Below are 23727 nucleotides of genomic sequence, written 5' to 3' on the forward strand. Positions count from 1 at the left end.
GCAAAGCCATAATGTAGTCATAATATAATCTAAAAAGAACTCACTAAGAGAAAAACATCCAGATAGTCTATAACAAGCTCTGTTATCCATGTTCTCAAGAAACATAAAATATCAAATAAAGTATCAAACATGTCTGAAGAAGTATTAGTATAATCTTTAAGAGCTTCAAAGATAAACGTATTTGACTGTCCTAAAATATCTTGTTTCCATTACAAGTACTTGGAAAATTACTACAGCTTTAAGGAAGATGGAGAATCTTTCATTTGGAAAAGTAACAGTGCAGTGGCAAAAAAAATAAAAGAAATGCAGGAATTCTTTGGGCTGGAGGTGACAGGGAGACCAGATTCCAGCACTTTGGACCTAGTGCGGAAAAGTCGCTGTGGATTCCCTGATGTAGCTGGGTTCTCCACCTTTGCAGGAGAGCCAAAATGGGCAAAACAAGTTCTGACATACAGGTAATTATAATGGAATCCTTAATGTACAGACAGTGCGTTATGTAGCTGAGTTGAATGCAGTTATTTTTCTATTTTGTATTTTAAAGGATATTAAACTACACACCAGACTTACGCCCAGCAGATGTCAATGCAGCAATCAAGAAAGCATTCAGCATTTGGAGCAGTGTGACCCCACTGAAATTCATCAAGAAGGGCAGAGGTGATGCAGACATAATGATCTCCTTTGCAACTGGAGGTAAAAGTCTACGTAAGCATAATGAGTTATTCCCAACTTCTGCCAGTGTGAAGCAGTTCGTCTGAAATAGTCGTGATTTATTCTCATGTAATGCACCAAAAAACACAGACCTTGTCCAAGTTGTTACAGTGATGATTCTTGAAGATGTCTGGGGGAGATTAAGAGAGAAATGAAAAGAAGGAAGGAGAAAGTAAATGGAGTGAGCTACTATAGTTCACTGAATCTATACTTAGCGTTTGATGCCAATGCATGCTCTACGACAGGAGGCTCAGGACTTGTGCAGTATGATCATGCTCAGAGCACCGTGGCGTGGGCAGCTCTAGTACACTCCTAGGATTAGTCATGGGCTTTATGTGAGCTAAATAAGTTCTAGACATACTCAAGGCTTGTATTTTTGGCATTGCCCTCAGGGAAGATTTACCTTCTCTCCTTTCATGAACAGCTGTGCATGCATGCACTTTCCTAGTCAGCTCCTCTTTTTCCAACCAAATATACCTATCCACACATCTAGGCACTGCACATAACCATTAAATCTATGCTCACATACACTGTTCTGGAGTTGACCTTCAAAGGCTCTCCAGAGGAGGGATTACAGTCTCCCCACAACCTTCCTTCTGCCATCAGCACTTCAGTTACCACTTCAGGTCAGGGTCAGGTGGAAACCATATGAGGGCTGCTGACACAGAGCTTGAGAAAATTTTACCTTATGAGCAAGTAAGAGAATGTATTTCAAGCAAAACCGTGTCCCCCTCCTCTTCCCGCATGGAGTAAATACATAAATGTCCACCCATGTCTTAAGGAGGCCAAGATTTCATTCCTGATTTATCCCTTTTCCCTTTGCAAAATTGGCCTTTTGAAAAACCGTTGTAGAAATGAATCTTGAAAATTTACAAAATCAGCAGACTAGAAAGCTCTGTGCTTGACTGAAGTCTGTTACCTCTCCTGCTGTAGCCTTCAGTCAGCTGTCTGTGGGACTCACTCCTCAGGTCACAACGATTTCATCCCTTTTGATGGCCCAGGAGGGTCTGTTGCTCATGCCTATGCACCCGGCAAAGACATTGGTGGAGATGCACACTTTGATAAGGATGAAACCTGGACCAAAAGCACAGAAGGTAGGAAATTCAGTTCTCATAGCCCAAACAGAAGGAATACAAGGTCTGTCTCTCCACTCTGCTCAAGTACTTTAAAATGGGGCTGATTTGAAGGAGATGACTGGGCAGCTGCTTTCTGTCCCCCAGCTCAGTCCCTGAGCTTTCTAATTTGAAAAGTTATTATCAGTACAACTTTTACCCTGGGCTGAGTAGAGATGCTGTGGGAGGGAGCTCAGGGAGCTTCTCCCCAACCCTCCATCCTCTTCCCACACATTTATGTCACATGTACAATTCTAGGGTTCTTCCATACTGACTTCTGCAGTATTCCTTCCTTGGGTTCTACTCTAACAATTTCATTACGTTTCTTTCTGATGTGAATTTTGATTCCAACTAGATTTTCCAGCTTTCAAGCAGTTCTGACAGCGGTTCTTAAAGCCTGCATGTTTTGACTTACAAATGAAATACACGTATCTCCCTTTATGCCTTTTGTTTGTTGGTTGTTTTCAGAGGCAAACTTGTTCTATGTGGCTGCCCATGAGTTTGGACATTCACTTGGACTTTTCCATTCCAAAGACCCCAAAGCTCTAATGTACCCAGTTTATAGGAAAATTGACCCTTCAGTCTTCCCTCTTCATCAGGATGATATTAATGGCATTCAGTCCCTCTATGGTAATTCCCAATTATTTATCAGCTATTGGTTGTAATTCCAAACCCTTTGGAGTACCTTTGCATACTGGATTTATTTGAACAAATTTGCATTTTTAGTATCTTCCATTAACTGATTTCTTTAGGACCTTCTCCTAACACCTCTAATCACCAAAGAGATTCTGCTGAAATAAAGGATCCAACTGAGTCAAAAGAACTTGTACTGCCAAACTCTTGTGGCCCTGATTTAACTTTTGATGCTGTCACCACTTTCCATGGAGAGATAATATTCTTTAAAGACAAGTAAGTCAGCTTTCAGAAACCAAAATAGCCATCTATCATTTATAAATTATGCCCTACAGCACAGAAAAAAATGATTTTATTTTGAATATTCCTAAGCTGGGATTTCTCACTGTGACTTTAAAGGGGTTCAGATAAGAGAGAGATCTAACCTTTCAGGTAAAGGGCTAATTTGAGAACTGCTCTATGAACCACAGCCTGTGCTATAACGCTGATGCTGACCACGGTCTTGTTAGTACTTTAGCATTTGGTGATACCATATAACTGAAAAGGAGTGCCTAGATCTCACAGGGGATATTTATGTATTAGGATAATTTATTATTTGCAGAAAAATTCACCTGAGTGGTTGCAAGCTTCAATTCACAGTCCAAATTGTGGAAGGCATTAATTATAAAGCAATCTGGCTGTTGCAATTGAAACAAGCACAGTATTCTTACTTATTACAGAGGGTTAACTATTATCGTTATATCTTCATTTACCATCTGCTGGTAATTCTGATTCTTTCACTTCAATAATCTTTAATAGCGGGATCTATGCTAAAGACCTAAAATTCATGATTCTTATTTGGTTCCAGAGTACTCACTGATTTAAACAACAAAGAATTATTTTTAAGAATTAGAAACCTCTCCCACATCAAAATATTAAGATTCTAGTGAAGAATAAGAATTCTGGGTAAGAGGTTGAAGGAAAAAAGGAGGAAGGTGGTAGAGAAACAAAGAGAGGAGGAAGATCACAAATGAAACAGGATGAACAGAATGGGCAAAGATGTCTCCTATGAAAATACAGGCAGCTTTCATTTTAGACTGGAGCAAGTCTTAATAGTTGGCATCCAACGCGTTCAGCATCAGAAGAAGGTACCACCAGCCCTGATATGCTCAACACTTTCATTGCATCCTTGCTTTGAAATATCTGAGGTTCTACCAATCTTGACATTACACCTGCTTGTAGATCCCCTGAACTGGTGACTTAGTATAATAGTAAAAGGCAAAGGTAATTAATACAGAGCTAAGGTCAAATAAGTAGCCCATCTTCAAAGGCATGTCAGCCCAGAAAGTTGAGAGAAGGTGTGTGAGAGGTGATTCCTTTCCCTTGCAAGAGATAGGGCTGTGCTTCCTCCTGCTTCCCGCAAAATCAGCACTAAAGGGAGCTTCAACTTCAAGGATTTGAGTTCTCAAACCCAGAAATGTGGTATTTTGCAGAGGATTCTTGCTCATTCCAATCATTTCTCCGAGATGGTGCTAATAACCATGGGGTGGAGATTTGTTCCCAGAACTGTACCCCAAACTGGCTTTTAGACATGAACTGGGTCCCTCTAGGTCATCTTCTGCGTAAAAGGAAACTAATGGCTGTTTGAAAGGAACGGTTCATCTGACCTCTTTTGGATGTCTCTATCAAGAAGAAAGGAATCCTCACCATGGAAATGACATTCTTTTCACCGCTATTACAAGGAGTTTAGGGTGACTAACACAGGGGACATGACTGCGTTTAGTCAGCTAAATCCTGTCCTGACTGCCACGATGTGGTTTTATGCATTAGTGTGTGTAAATGTTTGATTGTATCCAAAGCCTGTGCTATATTTACATCAGGCATTTTTGACGCAAGCATCCTGCAGTCAGAGAAGTTGATTTTGATTTGGTATCTTTATTCTGGCCACGGCTGCCATCTGGTGTTGACGCTGCATATGAAATTCCTGAGGAAGACAAAATTCTCCTCTTTAAAGGTAAAATGTCTTCTACATTCCAATGCTACCTGTCCTAATAGCTTAAAAGATCATGTCTGGATTGGAAAACACACTCTTTCTGTAGGATTCCCTGAATTTTAATTTAATTTTAATTTAGTCCAATGAATTGGTGTATTTCAGTCACAGCTTGTGGAAAACTAAGATAAATAGAGAGGGAGACTGAAGTTTTCATTTCTGTAAAATATGGTGCACTGTACAATTCTTGGATTTCTTGGGCTGCAGAACAATATGCGAAACGTTTTCAAGTAATCGGTATTATCTCTCTGTGGTTTCTTTTTCATTAAAAGATAAGCTTTCATGCAAAGGTTTACACAATTCCTGGAAGACTCTGATAACACATTCTCATGAACTTTTCTTAATAGGGAATGAATTCTGGGCTGTGAGAAGAGAAACCATACCGCCCAGATACCCACAAAAACTCTACGTCCTTGGATTTTCAAAGGATGTTACCAAAATTGATGCTGCTTTTTATGACAGAAAAAAGGGGAAAGTATATTACATCACAGCGGACAAATTTTGGAGGTGATACTATCTATTACTTTCCTAAAATGAAACAAGCATAATCTTGTGATCAATACCTTGTCATGACTTAGGATGCATTAGTCACACATTAGTTTTGGTCATCTCTTTCGCAAAATTCTATAGAAAAAAAGAAATATTTGAGGGAAATGAAAGAGGAAGAAGAAATGAAGCAATGTTTTTAGTTTTCCTTTTAAGTGCTTTGCTATTTAGAACACACATTATGTGTTCATTTATTTACATAAATTTACTTACCTTGGAAAAAAAAGCCATCTTACAGCTGCAGAAATCACATCATGAAATCGGACAGAACAAAAATGACACATGACTTACATCAAAGCCACTCCTGCAGGTTAAGATGAATTCCACCTTCATGCCAGTTGCCAACAGAAAGCTCATGAAGCTGCAGACTAATGGTCTTCAGCTACTCAGATCCATGTTGCAGCCCTATATTTCTAACAGCTGAAGGAGATGCTCCTATATCAGAAGCAGCAGGCAACCTTAGCTTTTGTAGGTGAATGAGACAATATCTATCCTCCCTATACAGTATATCATACACACAGAGAGCATCCTGGAGTAACTAACCAGCTACAAACTACTAATTTGAGCAGGAGATTACACTTGCATGTTTTCATTAAAAATCTCAGCCTGGAGTCTTGAGTCGTTTTCCTGATATTGTTTGATATATTTGTTCTTGCTGAACAAACGTATCAGAAATAGAATGTTTCAGCCTTGTGATTAATTATGCTGACAGATAAATTGAATTTCACTTAAAATTCAATACCTGCTGTAGGTAGCTTAGATAAAATAACTTCAAATATCTTATAACTTAAGAAAAAATTAGATTTTTCCTAACAAGCATTTCTTACAGAGAAGGAACATTAAAGCAATCTCTTAATAATTTCACAAATGTAACTTATGTTTGAGATAAGATTTTCAATCTAGCTCTTATCTACAGTTTCTTAAAAATAAAACAATGCAAAAAAGGGCAGATTTGTGACAATGGCTTAAATATTGAGTATTCTTAGTCATACCTTGAGATGATGTAAACAGAAGTAATTCTTCCTGTGTGGCCCATTGAGTAAATAATGGTTTATGAACCTCAGATCTGTCTCAAGGTTGTCTGAATATTGCTGAAAGTCCTCAGTGAACTTGGCTCCCTGGGTGGGAAGTATTGATGTGGGCTGAAATAATGATGAATTGTTTGCACTTTTAATTGACATCAGGTTGTTTCTTGTTTTTCTCAGTTATGATAAAAGAAATCAGTCCATGGACAGGAAGCCAAGACTGATAAAAGATGCATTTCCAGGAATTAATGCAAAAGTTGATGCTGTTTTTCAGCATGAAAGTGAGTCTCTTTTCTCAAGTGAACCTGAATTGAATGACCCAGGGACTCTCAGGGTCGTAGGACTGCAAGTGCTTGGACAGATAGAGACTTTTCTTCAGGCTCCTCAGAACCCCGAGGCTGACCCTTGTGACCCCACAACAGTCACATTGCACTCGCATGCTTCATTTTCCCCTCTTGAAAAATAATGATATCTACATTTGATGTAGGGTTGAAAATTGTTTCACAGCTGAAATAGCCATCCCTAACGGACAGACTGAAATATCTGCATTCATGTCCATGTGTAACTTAAGCCATGAGGAGTACCAGTTAAGACACTGAGGTCTCAGCAGCATAAGGTCTACCTGCTGTGAGCAAGGCTATCACATCATGACATGTCATTACCTTGAGAATAATAATTAGCACTTGTTTCTCCTGCATGACAAAGGATGTGAGTTCAAAAGAGAGAAGCTGGGACAGACTGAAGAGCAGTGATCCCAAGCTCTAGTGCACCACTTTGCAAACATTGTCCCTGGGAGCAGATACTGTTGGCAGTGTGAGTGTATGTGAAATATGCAAAGTTTTTGGAACTCTTTCCAGCTGTTGTTAAAGTGTATTAAGCTTTACACCTGCAATAACTTAATTAAATTAATTTCTTTTCTTTTTCTTTTTTTTTTTTTTCCTAGACTTCCTTTATTTCTTTCAAGGAAGAAAGCAATTTGAGTTTGACCCTGATAAGAAGAGAGTAACACGCCTACTAAAGACAAACTTCTGGTTTCCTTGTTAAGAAAAGGAAATCTGCAATGGTGTAGGAAAGAATGCAGTATCACTGCACTATGAACACTATTTCTTCTGTAAATATATGAAACATATAGGTGCTCAGGCACAGTCATCATACATCACTCCCTGCATATTCATTCTGTGCTTCTGTAAGTAACTGAAAAACAGTATTTAGCATACTGATACATACATATATGTACATAATTAACATCAGAATGGCTAACATTTTTAAAGCCTCTAGTAACAGGGCTACTCAAATGGGACACTCCAGTGTGAATTTAGACCATGAGAAAGTTTAATCTGCATTTCATCAAAGCCCACAGCACAGTAAGACACTCTCAGTCTGCAGACACAAAAGAAATGCCATTTGTTCCTGCAGCAACAGTGCAAATGATGCTGCCATACCCTGCTGTAGGGAGGTGACAAGCAGGGCTTTGCTGCGCTGGCAAAACTGGAGACAAAATGATTAATTTGAGTTACATCACCTCCAAAAATAAGCAATGAATAGGTCTAATTGGTGTCTGACATTGCCAAAGTCAGAGAAACAGGTTCAAAACTTCTAACTTTAAGGTTAGTTGGAATCCAATAAGAAAGCTTCCAGTGACGTCAGCTTGGAAATTGATACATAGCAGAAGTAGAGTTTCACTGACTCTACTACTATCTGTCACTATCTGTCTTAAAATAATTTCAGTGCTTGGTTGTTGGGCTTCTTTTTTTTTTCTTTTTTTTCTTCAACTGTTGTTTGGTGACTTATTTTTCTTCCCAATTGTTAGTTTGAAAAGCCCTGGTACTACTGGCAAGTCAGCCTCGTCATTTTTGTAAAAACAGAATTTTTAACCAAAGATTATTGACCTACATTTCAGATGTACTGAAATGCTTTGACACCTGGATCCATAGCTGATACATTCATTGTCTGTGGCACACTCAAACCAAGGGCTTCAGTAAATTGTTTCCTCAATTTCCTGTGTATTTCTATACGTCCAGATTTCTAGCCTGTTTGCATCAAGATTGGATGAAGTTCATCTTTTTACTGTCTTCACAAGGAAAAAGATTATCATGTGATTCTTTCTCCTATAGAATTCAGATCACAAAAAGCCTGCACCAAATCCAGTATGTCCCAAATGGACCAGAGCCCCTGGGTATATGCAGACTGAATTTTCAGATTCGTGCAGAGAAATTTATCCTTATTGCTGCCTCTTTCAGGCTAACTTTTACAACCTTGCATCTTCTATGACAGTTGCAATGTTTAGAGGTGAAGGATTTCAAGCTGGTGAGGTCAGTTCTGAAGGCATCCCAAGACCTACTTACCTGCAGAGAAATCCTGCCCAGGATAGGCTAGAGATGTTTCCCACCCCAGGCAGCAGCTCCAGCAGGGAGGAAGGATCTGATTAGATTTCCATTGTGTGTGTTCAGGAAACAGGTACTTGGCACGAAAAGTGGCACTCCTTCCCTTCTCCTTAAAGTGCTACTGATTTCAGCGATGATGCCCTGTCTGAGAGTTGTGCGAGTCACTGAGGTGTAATTCAGGCACTACCCCAGTCTGTGAGCCATCACATTGCATTGCTCTTCTACAATAGAATAATTAGAGCTGATTCAGGACCTCACATCCTGAGCCCTATCTCAGTGGCCTTTGGACTTCAGTGCGGTTTGAACTATACACTTGTGCTCCTGCCACTGACTGTCCCAACATCCTGGTTTGTAAATGGCATGACTGATCGCAGTCTTGGAGCATGTACAATGTTGGCTGATTGTAAATCAAGAGATTGTGCAAACTTCAAAACATCTGAGCTGGAAGGTTGCCTTCGGCTTTTTCATATCAGTATTAAAATGTACATGGCTCAATAAGAGAAAACTCCTAATTAATCTGCTAACTTGAGGAAAATAACTGGCAACCAGCTGTATTGTGCTACTGAGTGATGTGATTTATATCCCTGACATTTCAGTCTTCCCAGAAAAAGTAACATCCTTCAAGGAAAAGAACTTATTTCAAAATAACATTCTGGTTTTGTGAAAAGATTTTGATTTTGTTCCCTCAAAATATATTGGAAACATATGGAGAGATTAGGATATGCATAACAGCTCAGAAAGGACAAAAAAGTACTTCCTGGAAGAATGACGACTGTACTTTTTTGTGCCACCTGTTCATGAGAAAAAAATGGCAAGTATAAATGTGACAATTATGTTAACAAACAATTCTTTGAACTATGAACTATGAATTATTTCCTTTTTGCAATGTTAAATACACGGAACCAATCAAAGTTCCCTTTTCTACAGTGATTCTGCAGTGAAGGACTTTGATTTAGGGAAACCCCACTGTGATTCATACTGAGTTTATTTTTTCATTATTTAGTCAGTGATGAGCATTGCAGTTTCACCTTAGCAAGAGAAGAATTAAAGCCATTAGAGGATTTTAAAATGTTTCATATATAAATGGGGGAATAGAACACTATCCTGAAGAATCACATACAAGCTATAGGTAAGTTATACACAAGGTCAGTGGAAATCACTGTGACAGAAAATTGTTGGAGGCTCAAAAGCTCTTCTGGGGAAATATTTGTCCTTTTATACTTCTGCCTAACAATCATTTCCAGGAGGTTCTGAAAAGTGGATAAACCTAGAAGAACAGTGTGCTAGATGAGCATGGGCAATGCTTGTGCTCCTATGTAGAACTGATGAACAAGGAATGGTGAGTAGAGCGCCTAGGAAAGAGATACTTAGAAGTCTCTTGACTCATGACAAGCAAAAAAGATGCAGTTTTGTCAAGAAAGAAGTGTGTGAATATTAAGTGTGGTTATTGCTAATACGAGTCATAAGGCTGTACGGCCTGGGGGAAGAATGGAAACCCCCCTGAAAACAAGGGCCCTTTATTCTCAACAGCATAATTCCTCCCTTTGTTAGGTATCACGTTTGGGTTTATCTGTGCTGAGCAGATGGTCCTGCACCTGGTGGGTGATTCAAGGTAACCTGAGTATTGCATGGGTGCTTGTTGTCTGGGCAAGGGCTGTATCCGAACAACAGTTAGAGGTAGGTAAGTGCCAGATTTCTCTCTCTCCATTGGTTATATAGAGACATCAGGCACACTTCAGGCAGAATCAGTGAGTTAGGAGAGGCCAAATCCAGTACCTTGACAAAGGTGAGATTAGCACAGCACCATGCCCAAAGTCCATCCAGAAGAGGTGTTCCCAGAAGGTGCATGCACATCCACATACATACATGCATGGACACGCACAGGAATGTGGATGTGCCTGTACCCTAGGCTCAGACACACTGATCATGGACACACAGACCTGCAGCCTCTGCTCCCATCCTAAGGCAGGTGGGTCTGGTGAGACCTCGCTTACCCATGCATGTAAGAGACCCTTGCTCATAAAACTACTCAAGAGCATCCGAGGAAGGGATACAAAGATAGTGAAGGATATAGAGGGAGACATACGAGAAGCAGCTGAGGTCACTGGATTTGTTTGGCCAAGAGCAGAGTAGGATGAGGGGAGGCCTGATGGGGTCACAGCTCCTCACAGGGAGCAGAGGGCAGCGCTGAGCTCTGCTCTGTGTGACAGCGACAGGGAACGGCATGGAGCTGCGTCAGGGGAGGGCGGCTGGGGGTGAGGGAAAGGGGCTGCGCCAGAGGGCGGTGGGCATGGAACAGCTGCCCAGGGCTGTGGGCACGGCCCTGAGGTGCAGGAGCTCATGAGAGCTCAGGACATGTTGGACAGTGCTCTTAGTCACTTGTTTTGTTTATTGGGTGTCCCTGTGTGGAGCCAGAAGCTGGACTCAATGACCCTCAAGGGTCCCTTTCTAACTTGGGATATTCAATGATTCCATATAGTCACAGAATCACAAGGTTGGAAACGACCTGCAAGATCATCCAGTCCAACCACCCTCCCATTCCTATCAGTGCCACAAGCTACTAAACCATCTCTCGTAGCTCCTCATCCAGGCGCCTCTTGAACACTGCCAGGGATGGCGACTCCACCACCTCCCTGGGCAGCCATTCCAGTGCCTGACCACCCTCTGAGAGAAAAACTTTCTCCTAATATCCAACCTAAACCTCCTCTGGTATAACTTCTTGCCATTTCCTCGGGTCCTACTATTTGCCTGGGAGAAGAGGCCAGACCCTTTTGCACTACAACCTCCCTTCAGGAAGTTGTAGAGTGCAATGAGGCCCTGAGGTCTCCATGAGCCTTTAGCCACTCAATGTAACACAAATGGGTCTGCAAGCAAATTGAGGGATTGTGTAGACACCAGTTAGCACTCAGTAAATTCATTTTGGCACTTTCAGGTTTCCTTGGAAAGGTTAGCATGGCAACATGCTGACTGCTGTGTGATGGGAAAAGCAGACGACTGAAAGCTGTCCTACACACATGTGAGGGAGATGTGCTTAAGGACACGCAGTGGGACACCACTGCAGATGGTGAAATGGGACATGACTTTGTGGCCTGACATGATGGAAATTCCCAAGACAGAGGGAAGACACTGCTTCTGCTTCCTCTTTCTGATGTCGTTTGAGATTTTCACTTGATGACTCTGTGAGCACATAAGTGGCTCCCACAGCTTGTGCTGGAAACCAGGGCTCTCTAATCCTGTCATTGGCTGTCCTAAAAAGTAGTTTATTTAAAGTTTCCAGGAAGATAGCCAGATGTCCCCTCCGACCCTCTGCCTGACTCAGTATCCTCTGGTCACGTTAAAATTTGGCAAAAGTCCTTTTGCTGCAATGTGCATGGCAGCAGAACCTTCCAGTACAATCTGTACCTTGTGATTTCCTAATGTTCCCATTGCAGCCCCTGGAGCTTCCAATTAATCTGCATGTCTTCTTTGCTTGTAGGTGTTTAAATATGCCTCTTACGCCTTCAGAAAATGAAAGAAAAAAAAAATAGAGAAATAAGGAGTGATCTACTCCTTGGGGAAAAAAAATTACTGAAAAAAAGAAGAAAGAAATGTGGGTATTAACTCAAGATCTAAATTTGAATAAGCCTACAGAAATACATGGGGAATAAATATTAGGGAGAAACACTAATTCAGAAACAGAACTAGAGAATTTAAGGAACATTTCACTAATCCCAGGTTCATTTGAGTTGTTCAGACTTTGCAGATGTATCCAGCATTAACAATGAAGTTTAATAGGAGAGTGAATCATGAGATCGAATCTCTTTAAATCTGTAAAAGCTGTTTTCCACAATCATCTTCCTAGTTATTTCAATGACTTCAATGTATTCCATGATTTTAATGTATTATTGCTTTGAAATGTTCAGTATTATTTTTATTCAATAACTCCACATAAGAAATATTACAAACATTAAGAAGTATAAAGAAATTTACTTTTCCAGGAGTGGTATCTGCTCTGTTAACCTTCAGTGTGGTGGGGGATGCTGTGCTACAGTGATAGTAGAAGTATGTAGTCGTTACATAGCCTTGGGACTTGAGAAACTAGTTAGAATACTTCCTGAAGGGTATTTCCAGCTTCTTTGGAGTGATCCTTGTGAGTCTCTTCCAGTTTGGGATATTCCAAAATTCAGTGATTCTAGAACAATGAAGTTTTCACCCTGCATTATATTTCTTCAGATCAAACCCTGCTGAGGTATCAGAAATAAAGAAGAGTCGTACGTATTTGCCTTTTCCCATCTCACACTAGCCTTTATTTTTCCTTTTTATGACATTTAATCACACACAAAAAATTTTATAATGTATTGGGAGAAACCTATAGTGGTTTCCACAGTTTCTCTGGCAAGAGAACAGCACCAGATTCAGCCTGACAACTTTCAGAGTTAGCAAGCTTGCAGCCCCTTCAGGTCATCTCCTTTGGTACTTAGCTGTCCTAGCAGTTAGAAATGCTCTCTTGAAATTAGGGGTCTGCATTATAGGTACCCACATACCCCACATATGTAAAATCCTCTTATTTCAGCATAAACTTAGCCAATACAGTCAGCTTCTGTTGATCTTAAAATCTGTACCAGATGATCAGTAGAATCATTCCATATAATCCATTTTCAAAAAGGAAGCTCGTATTCCTACATTACATATAGAGATATTATGCATCAAAACACTTAAAGTTGATCCTATATCAGAGCATCGTTCATTTGGTCATACCTGAGACACACACCTGAGGCTCGCTGCCATAACATGGCAAGTATGAAGACCTACATCCTTGCAGGGTAGTTGGAGGTCAGGTGGGATTTCCTAGTAGGCCTTAAATTGCACAAATACTCAGTTAGCCAAACCCTATGTCTACATATAATCACTCTTGTTTAAGACCACTATGGATTCTTGGAAAACATTTACAGCCTGTCTTTCAGGAGCAGCTCTTCATTTATTTAACAACAGTTCCGACTCCTTGATGAAACAGGGAACACAGTGTCACAAAATGGTTTTCAATCTTTATTTTCAAGATACACAAATGCTCCCATTGAGCTTCATGTAGTCTTCCCAATCAAAGAACATCTCTGTGCATGGATCCAAACACCCCATTGCATTTTTTTTCCAAGAGTATAAACATTATTCTGTTTATCACATATATGGAAACATAGCTTATGTGTTCCTGTAACCTGACTGTTTAACATCAGTCAAAAACTGTTGAACCATTTTAGCTCTCAGTTTTGGGAACAGCACAAGATTGTTTCAGACAGAACTGCTAATTATCTCATGGCAAGTCACCTGAATTTATGATGCTAGTTATTCCCAGATCAGTTATTTGCATTTTCTTTTATATGTTATTGATACTTATTTTGACTAAGTATATTTTATTATTTATTGAAAGAGAACATATGTTTTTACTGATTACAGTAAAATGCAATGTTATGTTACTGCTATCTCTTATTTCATATTGTAGCTCCAGTATATCAAGAACTTGCTCCACAAATTGCATTATATATTTCATATATATTTCATATATATGAAATGAAATTCCAGCTTTTATCTGGTGAGTACCTCCTTATTTATTAACAACACTACGAAATTGCCCAAAACAGAAGGCTCAGGGGAAAAAAAAAAAGCATGGCAACATTAGTTAAACTCATTTCATCACTCCCTAATGACGAAACAGTTATGCATCATTTTTACTGATCAGAGGATATTATGCAGCATGAGTCAGACTGTCACTGATTTACAATTTAGCTATATAAACAGAGCTGAGAAACGTGTTCAATAGGTCAAGACTTCGCAGCGTAGCTGAAGCACAGAACCTTTGACAAGAATGAAGGTCTTTTCTCTTCTCCTCTTGATGTATGTGACGGCCTCCTCCGCTTTCCCTGTGGCTCCTGAAGAAGAAGATGAAAGAAAAAATATAGATCTTGTGGAGGTAAACATTTTCTACTGCATTTCTAAATGAAACAGAAAGTAGTCTGAGGGATAACCAGAACTATTTTCAAAGAATGTGACTTGAAAATAAAGGCGTTTCATTTTGCAAAGGTTTCAAGAGAAAGCTTTTCCTATTAACCTGAAATTTTTGTGAGAATTTTCTTGAAATTACTCACCTATGTGTTATCTACAATTGCACAACTTCACTTTGATGTTGTCAGTAAGATGTTAAAAATAATACAGAAGCATAAGTTCTAGTCTCAAGGCTGCATGGCTGTGCAGAATTAGTCAAAATCAGGAACAGGTTATATTTCAGAATGTGCTTTGAAAACTGTGACATGATCAGCCTTTGTAACACAGGGAAATAAACTCATTTGAATTATGTGTGTATTTCAGTATTTGTTTGAATTGATCTTTCACGGAATTTTTTTAGGCATCTTCAAGAAATGCAGCAATTATACAGATGTATCACTAACTATTGGAGAAAAAGTTGTTGAAATTTATTAGGAATATCTGGTTTTCTCAAGTCATATTTCATAGCTAAAAATAAATGACAAGATTTGCCAAGTGCTGACTCTCTTGCTCTGTTCACTGACTGTCAGGAGTCCTGTGTCTGCAGCTTCACTGCTAATTTATATTTCCTTGAATGAGATATGTGAAGTTATAAGCTTCCTTAAAAGCTCTGCTACTAAAATAATAAATAAAAAATAAATAAATGTGGAATTAATTATTAATAGCAAATATTAGATTTTAAATACAAGTTCTCCATGTAGTCAATCAGTGAAAGAAGTAATTCAGGTAACTGTGAAAGCTTTAAATCATATCTACCTTTTCACACTGATTCTTGGGAAAAAAATAAGCAACTCTAGCCCTTGGTAGACACAAGGCTTCAGGATAGAATAGTTCAAGATGATTTAGGAAACATAAATGTGACTGAAGACAATACTGATATGTCATAATACTCTTCTTTTAAAAAATTCTGGTTCAGACTTATCTACAGAATTTCTACAATCTTCAAAAAGATCATCGGCATCATCTAAGGCAGGGGGGTAAAAATCATCTTGCTGAAAAGCTCAAGGAAATGCAGGAATTCTTTGGACTACAAGTGACTGGGAAAGCCGATCGTGACACTTTGGAGATGATGAACAAACCCAGGTGTGGTGTTCCTGATGTAGAGCAATACGTCTTCACAGCAGGGAATCCAAAATGGAAGAAGACTAATCTGACATACAGGTAACATTTCCTAATCTTCTTCAATAGATGTAAATCTAGCATTTCAGCTTGGGGGCCTGAAGTGAAGTACATTATGACCTATGCAAAATGACATCTAGAATGATTAACTGATTTCTAGAAAGAAACAGACACTCTAGAAGGCATTATCTAAAGTTAAATCATTATTGATTTGTACTTATGAAAGATATACTTAATATATATTACTTTTGTAATATATTTACAATTTATATTATATTATAATATATATAAATGAATATTTTTCAATTGAAACTTTGTATTTTTAGCATTATGTAATGCTTTCATTTTCCTTTGAAGGATTGTGAATTACACCAGAAAGATGAGACAAACTGATGTAGATGAAGCAATCCAAAAAGCTCTGAATGTCTGGAGTAGTGTGACACCATTGACATTTCAAAAGATTGAGGACAAAATTGCAGATATAATGATCTCATTCGCTTATAGAGGTAAAATTGATATCTTTACATATTGCATAGACATCTGAAATCATTGAAATAACTTGGGATTCTAAATGATTTTTTACTCTTCATTTTAGATCACAATGACAACTCTCCTTTTGATGGCCCTAATGGGCTGCTGGCTCATGCTTTTCAACCAGGAGAAGGTCTTGGTGGAGACGTGCATATGGATGACGAGGAAACCTGGACAAAAGATGGAAGAGGTAAAGGCTGAGACCAAATCCATTTACACAGTTTTACCTTGTACAATTTTTCTCTTGTGGTAGTTAGCTCATAAGGCTAATTGCAAATAAAAAGTGAATAAGAGTGGCAGAGCTTGTCTTTTTCATTTATTTTTTATTTTTTGCCAGTGATTCATTGGTAGGAATCTTTCTTCACCTAGCAATTCAGTGTTCCAAACTAGTGAATTCAAATGTCATCAAAACTCATGCTGTGAAATATTGTTCTCTTGAATCACTGAACTTTCAAAATCATCGGAATGATTTTTGATTCTGAGCAGTTTATGCAATAGTAGGAGAAATAGAGATTGTGTTTAAGATACAAAGATTCTGGAGATAGAGTAAAGAAATCATAATCAGAACATCCAACATCTTCAAACACTCATATAGATCTTCAGCTACAATATTTTTTGAGTTATAATGTGGATAGAATTACTTATAGCCTGTCTTGCAGCTGTAGCACATTCTGGTAAGTTGCATAAAACTTTTTTCAATTATAAATACTGTGGTAAATACTGTGGTAAATACTAAAACAGCTTTTATCTGTTTCCTATGATTTTTATCTCACAGGCTACAACTTGTTCATTGTTGTTGCCCATGAACTTGGCCACTCACTGGGCTTGTCCCATTCAAATGATCCTGGAGCACTGATGTATCCAAATTATGCTTACACAGACCCCAAAGAATTCCTTCTTCCTCAGGATGACATTGATGGCATTCAAGCCATATATGGTAAGAAATAAATATATATATATTTTAATATTTCTATTTGGAGGCTGGCGAATAATGATAAGAATATATTTTAAAAATGTTTATTTCACCTACATGCAAAGTCTAAGTGTTCTAAACAATGGATAACAAGATAAGGAAAAACCTGGAGGCTACCTTCAGCTGAAGAGCTGCTCTGGAAAAAAAAGTCTTGGAATTATGAACTCAAGTCATTTGACAGTGTTAAAAATTTGGGTTTTATGACAGATATTCAGTATACAATGATACGCCTTTCATTTTCTTTTAAAGAAGATCCTTGACAACCATGGACACCTTCTGAACACTGTGTTTATTCCATATTTCCCTAAATACAAACTGAAAGATTTTTATTTTATTTTCCTTCCTTTAGGACAGTCTAATGATGCTGTGCAGCCTACAGGGCCCACAACTCCACAAGTCTGTGACCCTAATTTGACATTTGATGCCATTACCACTTTGCGTGGAGAAATGATGTTCTTTAAGGGCAGGTAATACCAATAAGCACATATATCATCTCTTAAATGTATTCAGTAGCTTTAAAAAAAATCAGTAATCCATGAGGGAAAACTATCATTTTGAAATGTAGTACAAAGAGAAAGACTATAAAACCATTATGTACCTATTTACCAAAGAAAGAGTTCTTAACTCGTTAATAACAAGAGTCATAATTGACAAGAGCAGTGAAGGAGATCAAGGCTGGTTGTCCCTTTTCTAAATATGCCATTGTGGCCATTGCTGTGCTAGATTTGGCTCTGAACTAGATTCAACTAATAGCAAGCAACAGTATTCATACATTCCTTGACGATGTGCCCATGTGTCCCACCATGTAAGCCTTCTACTGTACACCCATGCAAGAGCAAAGCCACAACTGAAAGTACTAGTACATAGAAAGACATACTAGGTGCTCACTGACACCAGTGATCAGCCTTCCTGCCCTATAGAGAAATAGAAGGGCTTATATTTATCTTGCTTGATTTTTGGTATGGAGGTTCTAAAGTTCAGATTGCAGCCGCTCTAGACATCCTTTACATTCACTGAAGAGGGATATGTACCCAGAAGGTCATTTTGACATTAGACAGAATATATCACAAAGTGGAGGTACTTGTCTCTCTCCTGTTATACTCCAGGAGCTATAATCATTGTCTGACATCTGTGAAGAGTGGAACAATTTTAATCTACACGTTTTGTTCAAACCAGGTACATGCTGCGCAAACATCCTGAGTGGTCAGAGACAGAGTTAAATTTTATCTCAGTGTTCTGGCCAAATTTGCCATCAGGAATTCAAGCTGCTTATGAGAACATTGAAAAGGATGAAGTTTTACTCTTTAAAGGTAATGGCATCTGAAATTCTTTACTTTTTCTGACCAGTTCCTTCATAACCTTTGCAAATTATGCCATTTCAGAGGTTAAAGTAGTTCTTTAACAAAGGTCAGTGAAACAGGGTCTCTTGCAAAGCTGCAAATTGCTGAACCTGTGCCTGATAGAACTATAATTCTGGAAGAGATCTCCAGAGGTCATAATCCTAAAAAAACCTCCTTGCTGTGCTTTATTCGGTGCTGTGAAAAAGAAGACATAAAAATAGCTTCCCTTCTTCACATCTAGTTCTCTTAGACTAGTAAAGGAAAAGTTCTGGAAAGATATTTCAAAATGTATTTTTTAGAAATTATATCACAAAAGCCAATTCATGTTCTTCCCATCTAAAATACAATTAAATGTTTATTAATAACAAAACCAAATGAAACATGTTTATATTTTTCAGAGGATAAGTACTGGGTTATCAGAGGATATGACATTGCATACGGCTATCCCAAACCAATCTATCGTTTGGGATTCCCAAAGACTGTTAAAAGAGTGAATGCAGCTTACAATGACGAGACCACAGGAAAAACATATTTCTTTGTAGCTGACAGATACTGGAGGTGAGATTTAATATTTGTCTACCAGAAAGAATATTTTTACTTGTCTCTGAAAATTGATATAATTAATATAAATTAAGATATGACATTCAGGTATACTCTGGAAATTCAAGCAGGTTTGTCTGAAAGTTTAAAGAACTATAGCATTTGCTAAGAAATGTCAATATCTCCAAAGCTTTGTTTGCCATTCATCACATTCCTGTCGTGGCAATGTAAGTACTTGCTACCAGAAGGAATACCTGTCTGTTGAAACAGTTATTTTATAGCAAACTTATTCATTTTTTATTCACAATAGTGTTGCTTTTCTGTGTAATGTTATGATAGTGTACATTTTTCAGTCACCTTTCAAGCAAAATGAACTATTAATTAAAAATGTTGTAACTGAATTTTCCTTTGAATAATCAAGTTGTGGATCATCAACAGTTGTACAGTTAGCATGATTTGTAACTTAAGTGCAGATTGTGATAAATTTCAGAGAGTAACTTTGTTTAACAAGTACATGATTGACAGTAATATAACAAAGATGTTTCAGGTCTGTGCTTCAGTTTTTCTTTTCTTCTCCTCTATATGCTACGATTTTAGACTAAACTGGATATCCAACAGCTAGATACAGAAACACATTGTAGATGCAGTGATGGCCAAGGTGTTAGCTTAGCCTGAAAATCATTAGTATGTTCCTGGGCTTCATTCCCAGGATCCTTGAGAGTTTTGTTACAAACATCCCTGCAGGAAGGGTTTTCAGACACTCATCAGAACCTTATTACATAACAGGAAAAAATCAAAATCTACTTTAGTTTATCCTTATGAGACTTCACTCTAAGAGCAGAGTTGTATACATGTATGAACCTGCTTTGAAGTTTTAAAATGTTATCTGCTTCACTACAAGTGGTAATTATGGCTTTTTTTGTGTGCTCAGATACGATGAAAACAAAAAATCCATGGATCATGGTTATCCCAGGAAAATAATCTCTGACTTTGGAAAAATTGGCAGAGTTGATGCTGCTTTCCAGAAAGATGGTAAGTAAAAAAATATCTTTAAACTGCGTTTGAATATCTGTCGTTCTGTAGACAGGATCATTTATTTTCAAAAACCTGTTATTAGCCCCTAAACATGGCAGCTGAGATGGAAATGAAAAATAGCAAGTATGCATGGAGAGTTTTTGTTGATTTTTTCCCCCAGAATACCAAAAAGAAGTCGTATATGAAATGTAATTGGATTTAATTTTGTTTCCAGGCTATGTGTACTTCTTCCACAGAACAAAGCAGTTCCAGTTTGATCCTCGCACCAAACGGATTGTCCATCAAATGAAGAGCATTAGCTGGTTTAACTGTTAATTGCAATGATTGTGTTTCTCCTTCACATGCACACTGCGTATTTTTATGTGTATATTTTATATTTTTTATGTGCTGAATTTTTCAGTATTTCATGACTAATAGGTCAGAACGGATTTCTGCCTGGATTCCGTAGAAGTCTAGTTTTAATAATTATTAACTGTACAAATGTGTTTATATAACTTATTACACTTCTACCTGCTGCATTAAATATTCCTAATAAGTTGTGTTTGTCATATCTTCTTGTCCTTGTTCCCTTATGTGTGCTAATATTCAAGAGCAAACTCCAGTTTCAACACTAAAAGGTGTGAAAAGGCAAATATTTTTCCCATGCCAAGCAGAGGAACAACTAGCAGGCTCTGAGTTCCATTGCCCCATGCCGGCTCTGGTGAAAATATTATGGGCAATTAGGACTGCTGGGACTCATGAACGTCAGTCCATAAATCCCACTTCCACTTTTTGCTCTCTCTTTTCTTCTTCACTTTCCAATCTGAGCCTTTCCTCCACAGCACAGCTCTTTGCAAACACAGGCATCTTTTCCCCTCATGCCTTTAGATTTAAGAACCAAATCTAAAACTGAAAAATATAATATTGTACAAGAGACTGCTGAAACCTCTACCCTGATCTGTCAGATCATATTATACAAGGGGGGGGATAAACCTCATTTGTACTTGTATTTGTAAGCACTCTGTCAAGTGCTTACTATTTCATCTTTTTACCTACTAAATCCCTCCTAATTTTGCTGGAATAAAGGATGAACTGAAAGTCTCACTTTAAAAATTACAATCCTTGGCCAAACAAGAAATTCATTAAAAATACAGCTTTGCATCCAGCTTTACCACACTTTTCTTCAAATATCTTCAATTAAAATGGTCTTTGATGGTCTTATTCACTTTCTTTCTTTTTGTAGCTCAGCTGATAACATTGGAAGCCATATGGCCGTAACAAAACTCATTTTCTCATACTTCATCTGCATTATGCAATGCAGTAACCCAAAACCTTTAGAGGAAGATTCTGGGTTACTGCAATAGAAATAATAGGAATCTGAGAAAAGATCATATATCCTCATAAATTTTTTCATTACTCACTTGTCTGTATTGGAAGTCTGTTAAATTACATCCTTTGTAAATACAGAACAGGCTTAGTAATTCTCACCTCCATTAAATTCAAGAGTAAAAATTCGTCTACAAATGTTTGAAGATAAGAAACTGTATAACTGAAAATGGAGATTAGGTCTTAAAAGGAATATCATATGTAAAAAAGAAAAGTAATTAAATTACAACAAATAAAAAACTTTAATTAAATTCATTTATATGAATCTTGTTCTCACAGAGTCATTCAAGTACCCATTATTTAATTCACCACATCAGTGGCAATCCTTTTTAATATTTTTCTTGTGCAAGCTCGTGCTATTGAACAATTAATCCAACAATTGTTTCAAAAATATATAAATTTAAATTGATTATGTTGCTTTAATAGAGATTGTCTCCAGGCATATCAGCAGAAGATTAGAGGGGAAGATAATACTTCTTTCCAGACCAAGATTAAATTAAACAATAGAAAATTGGGTTATACATTCCTTTCAGATGTGAACAGATCCTCAGAGTTACAGCAGAACCACTAATACCCCTCTAGAAATTGTAATTAGGGGTTCTTATGGAGCAGAGAAAATGTTAAATGTGAGAGAAAGGGTAAGGAGGTGGTTATGTTTTAAAGAAAGAGAGAAAAGACAATTTACAACCTTGTTTAGGCAGCTGAATTGCAGCCTAAGAGTTTTCATGTGATCTCAGGCGTAGGCTCTCATGGAAGTCAAAGGTTTTTGTCAAGACATTTGGTGAGCTTCTGAGAGCAGTACAGATCTCAGCCTAAGTTTGCATCCTACATGTGGTCAGAATAAATGCCATTTGACCATACTGGTTAGATCTCTGTTGATATCATGCAAGCATAGACAGTTAACTCACATACAGATACCGACAGAGTGAGCAGTTCGGAGAGCTGAATCTCTGATGGTTATCATGCTGAGATGACCATGCTGCAGAAGTACTGAAGATTGCTATAGCTCTTTGTAGTGTGACTTGGTACTGCTGATGTGGTGAGGAAGGACAGTGACTTCCTGAGTGAAACCTTGGGTCACCTGACAGCAGTTTGGATAAAACCTACTCTAAGACTACAAAGGAAGTCACGAGGTAGATCAGCATCCTTTAACCAAAACTAAAGATAAAAAAGAAACCGCAATCAGCAGCTGCTCCACAGCTACTTCTTTTCTCAGGCCTCAAGGCTCACTACAGACGTATTTGTGAAACATCGTCTGTGAGAAACTCCACTGAGGCCTTCCTCCCATGAGCAGTGGGAACTGGTTGCTGCATTGTGCAAGCGGTCAAGTAGCAAAAGCCTTACACTAGCTTTGAGTAATGCAGGACTCCACAGCTGGCACACAAGTCTCTTCTAAGCAAAAAGTAATGTAGCTTGAGCTGTTAGCTGAAACTAGAAATATATTCTAAATCAGTTGTTTAATCTTTTCTATGCTCAGTAAAGACAACAAGAGACTACTTACTGAGGCAGTTCATCCTATCCTAAGACAGCTGGTTGAATTACTTTCCAGAGTGACGTATTTCTCCATTTTCTGCACAGAAATGCTCAACTAATAAATGTGCAAAGATAGGTGCAACTAGTCTTAACATAGCTGCTTTCATTGTCTTTGTCCTGCTGCTATACAGCAAAGAATACCAGCTTCTCCCCGTTCATATCAAATCTCCTCACAGTATTGCCTTGATTTTTTACAAAATTATATTCAAATCAGACAAAATACTTTTTTGAAAAGAATCCTCTCGTATCATTAAGGATTATGCATGGTGCAAAAACCACTGAACAGGGGTTTGTATTTCATTACCTACGCTATGTATATAATCAGAGGGTAATGCCTTCTAGGTGTAAAGCTATTGAGACAATCAAACATTTCAGTTTTAAAATGAAAGCAGAGCTCAAAAAAGACATTCTCTGTTTCTGGGTAAATGTGCATGACATTTGTTGTATCAGTTCAGTCATACTCCCCACCTCTTAAAATTTGTTGCCTTCGTTTGTACCTCAGTAAGATGACTGAATAGTATCCAGGGCCTTTGGGTCTCTTACCTTATCACAAGAAAATGATTGTAATGACAAATTAAGGGAGGTGGAGTTTTTTGTTACTGTAACTGAGAAATACCATTAACAAGAAAGTTCAACAAACAAGGATGCATTGTGAAATTTGGGATAGAAAATTTGTCATTAACGCCTCCAGTTGGAGAAAAGTTGGCTACAAGTGACAGCAATAAACCAACAAGTGGAAACAAGGATTTCCTTTAAAAGCCACAGTCCAACATGAGGGTATTTCTTACAGCTCTTTCATAAATTTTGAGCACATACTGTCAGATGTCCTCAGAAGTGCT

General features: G+C 38.1%; 2 protein-coding genes across 2 annotated transcripts; both read left to right on the top strand.

The window, feature by feature from the left end:
- The first annotated feature begins 219 nt into the window (after positions 1–219).
- Positions 220–7097, top strand: LOC125696936 (stromelysin-1-like). Its single transcript, XM_048953327.1, is given in 9 exon segments — positions 220–455; positions 542–690; positions 1677–1802; positions 2289–2450; positions 2573–2729; positions 4313–4446; positions 4830–4989; positions 6234–6334; positions 6997–7097. Coding segments are annotated over 9 exon segments (1242 nt in total). The 5' UTR covers positions 220–303.
- Positions 7098–14276: 7179 nt separating this feature from the next.
- Positions 14277–20305, top strand: LOC125696069 (interstitial collagenase-like). Its single transcript, XM_048951312.1, has 10 exons — positions 14277–14381; positions 15369–15613; positions 15929–16077; positions 16167–16292; positions 16878–17039; positions 17425–17542; positions 18252–18385; positions 18814–18973; positions 19887–19987; positions 20205–20305. The coding sequence occupies exons 1-10, from the start codon at positions 14277–14279 to the stop codon at positions 20303–20305; spliced, it is 1401 nt and encodes a 466-aa protein (XP_048807269.1).
- The last annotated feature ends 3422 nt before the right edge of the window (positions 20306–23727 follow it).

This window comes from Lagopus muta, chromosome 1, assembly GCF_023343835.1.
Source record: "Lagopus muta isolate bLagMut1 chromosome 1, bLagMut1 primary, whole genome shotgun sequence".
In the NCBI taxonomy this organism is placed as follows: domain Eukaryota; kingdom Metazoa; phylum Chordata; class Aves; order Galliformes; family Phasianidae; genus Lagopus; species Lagopus muta.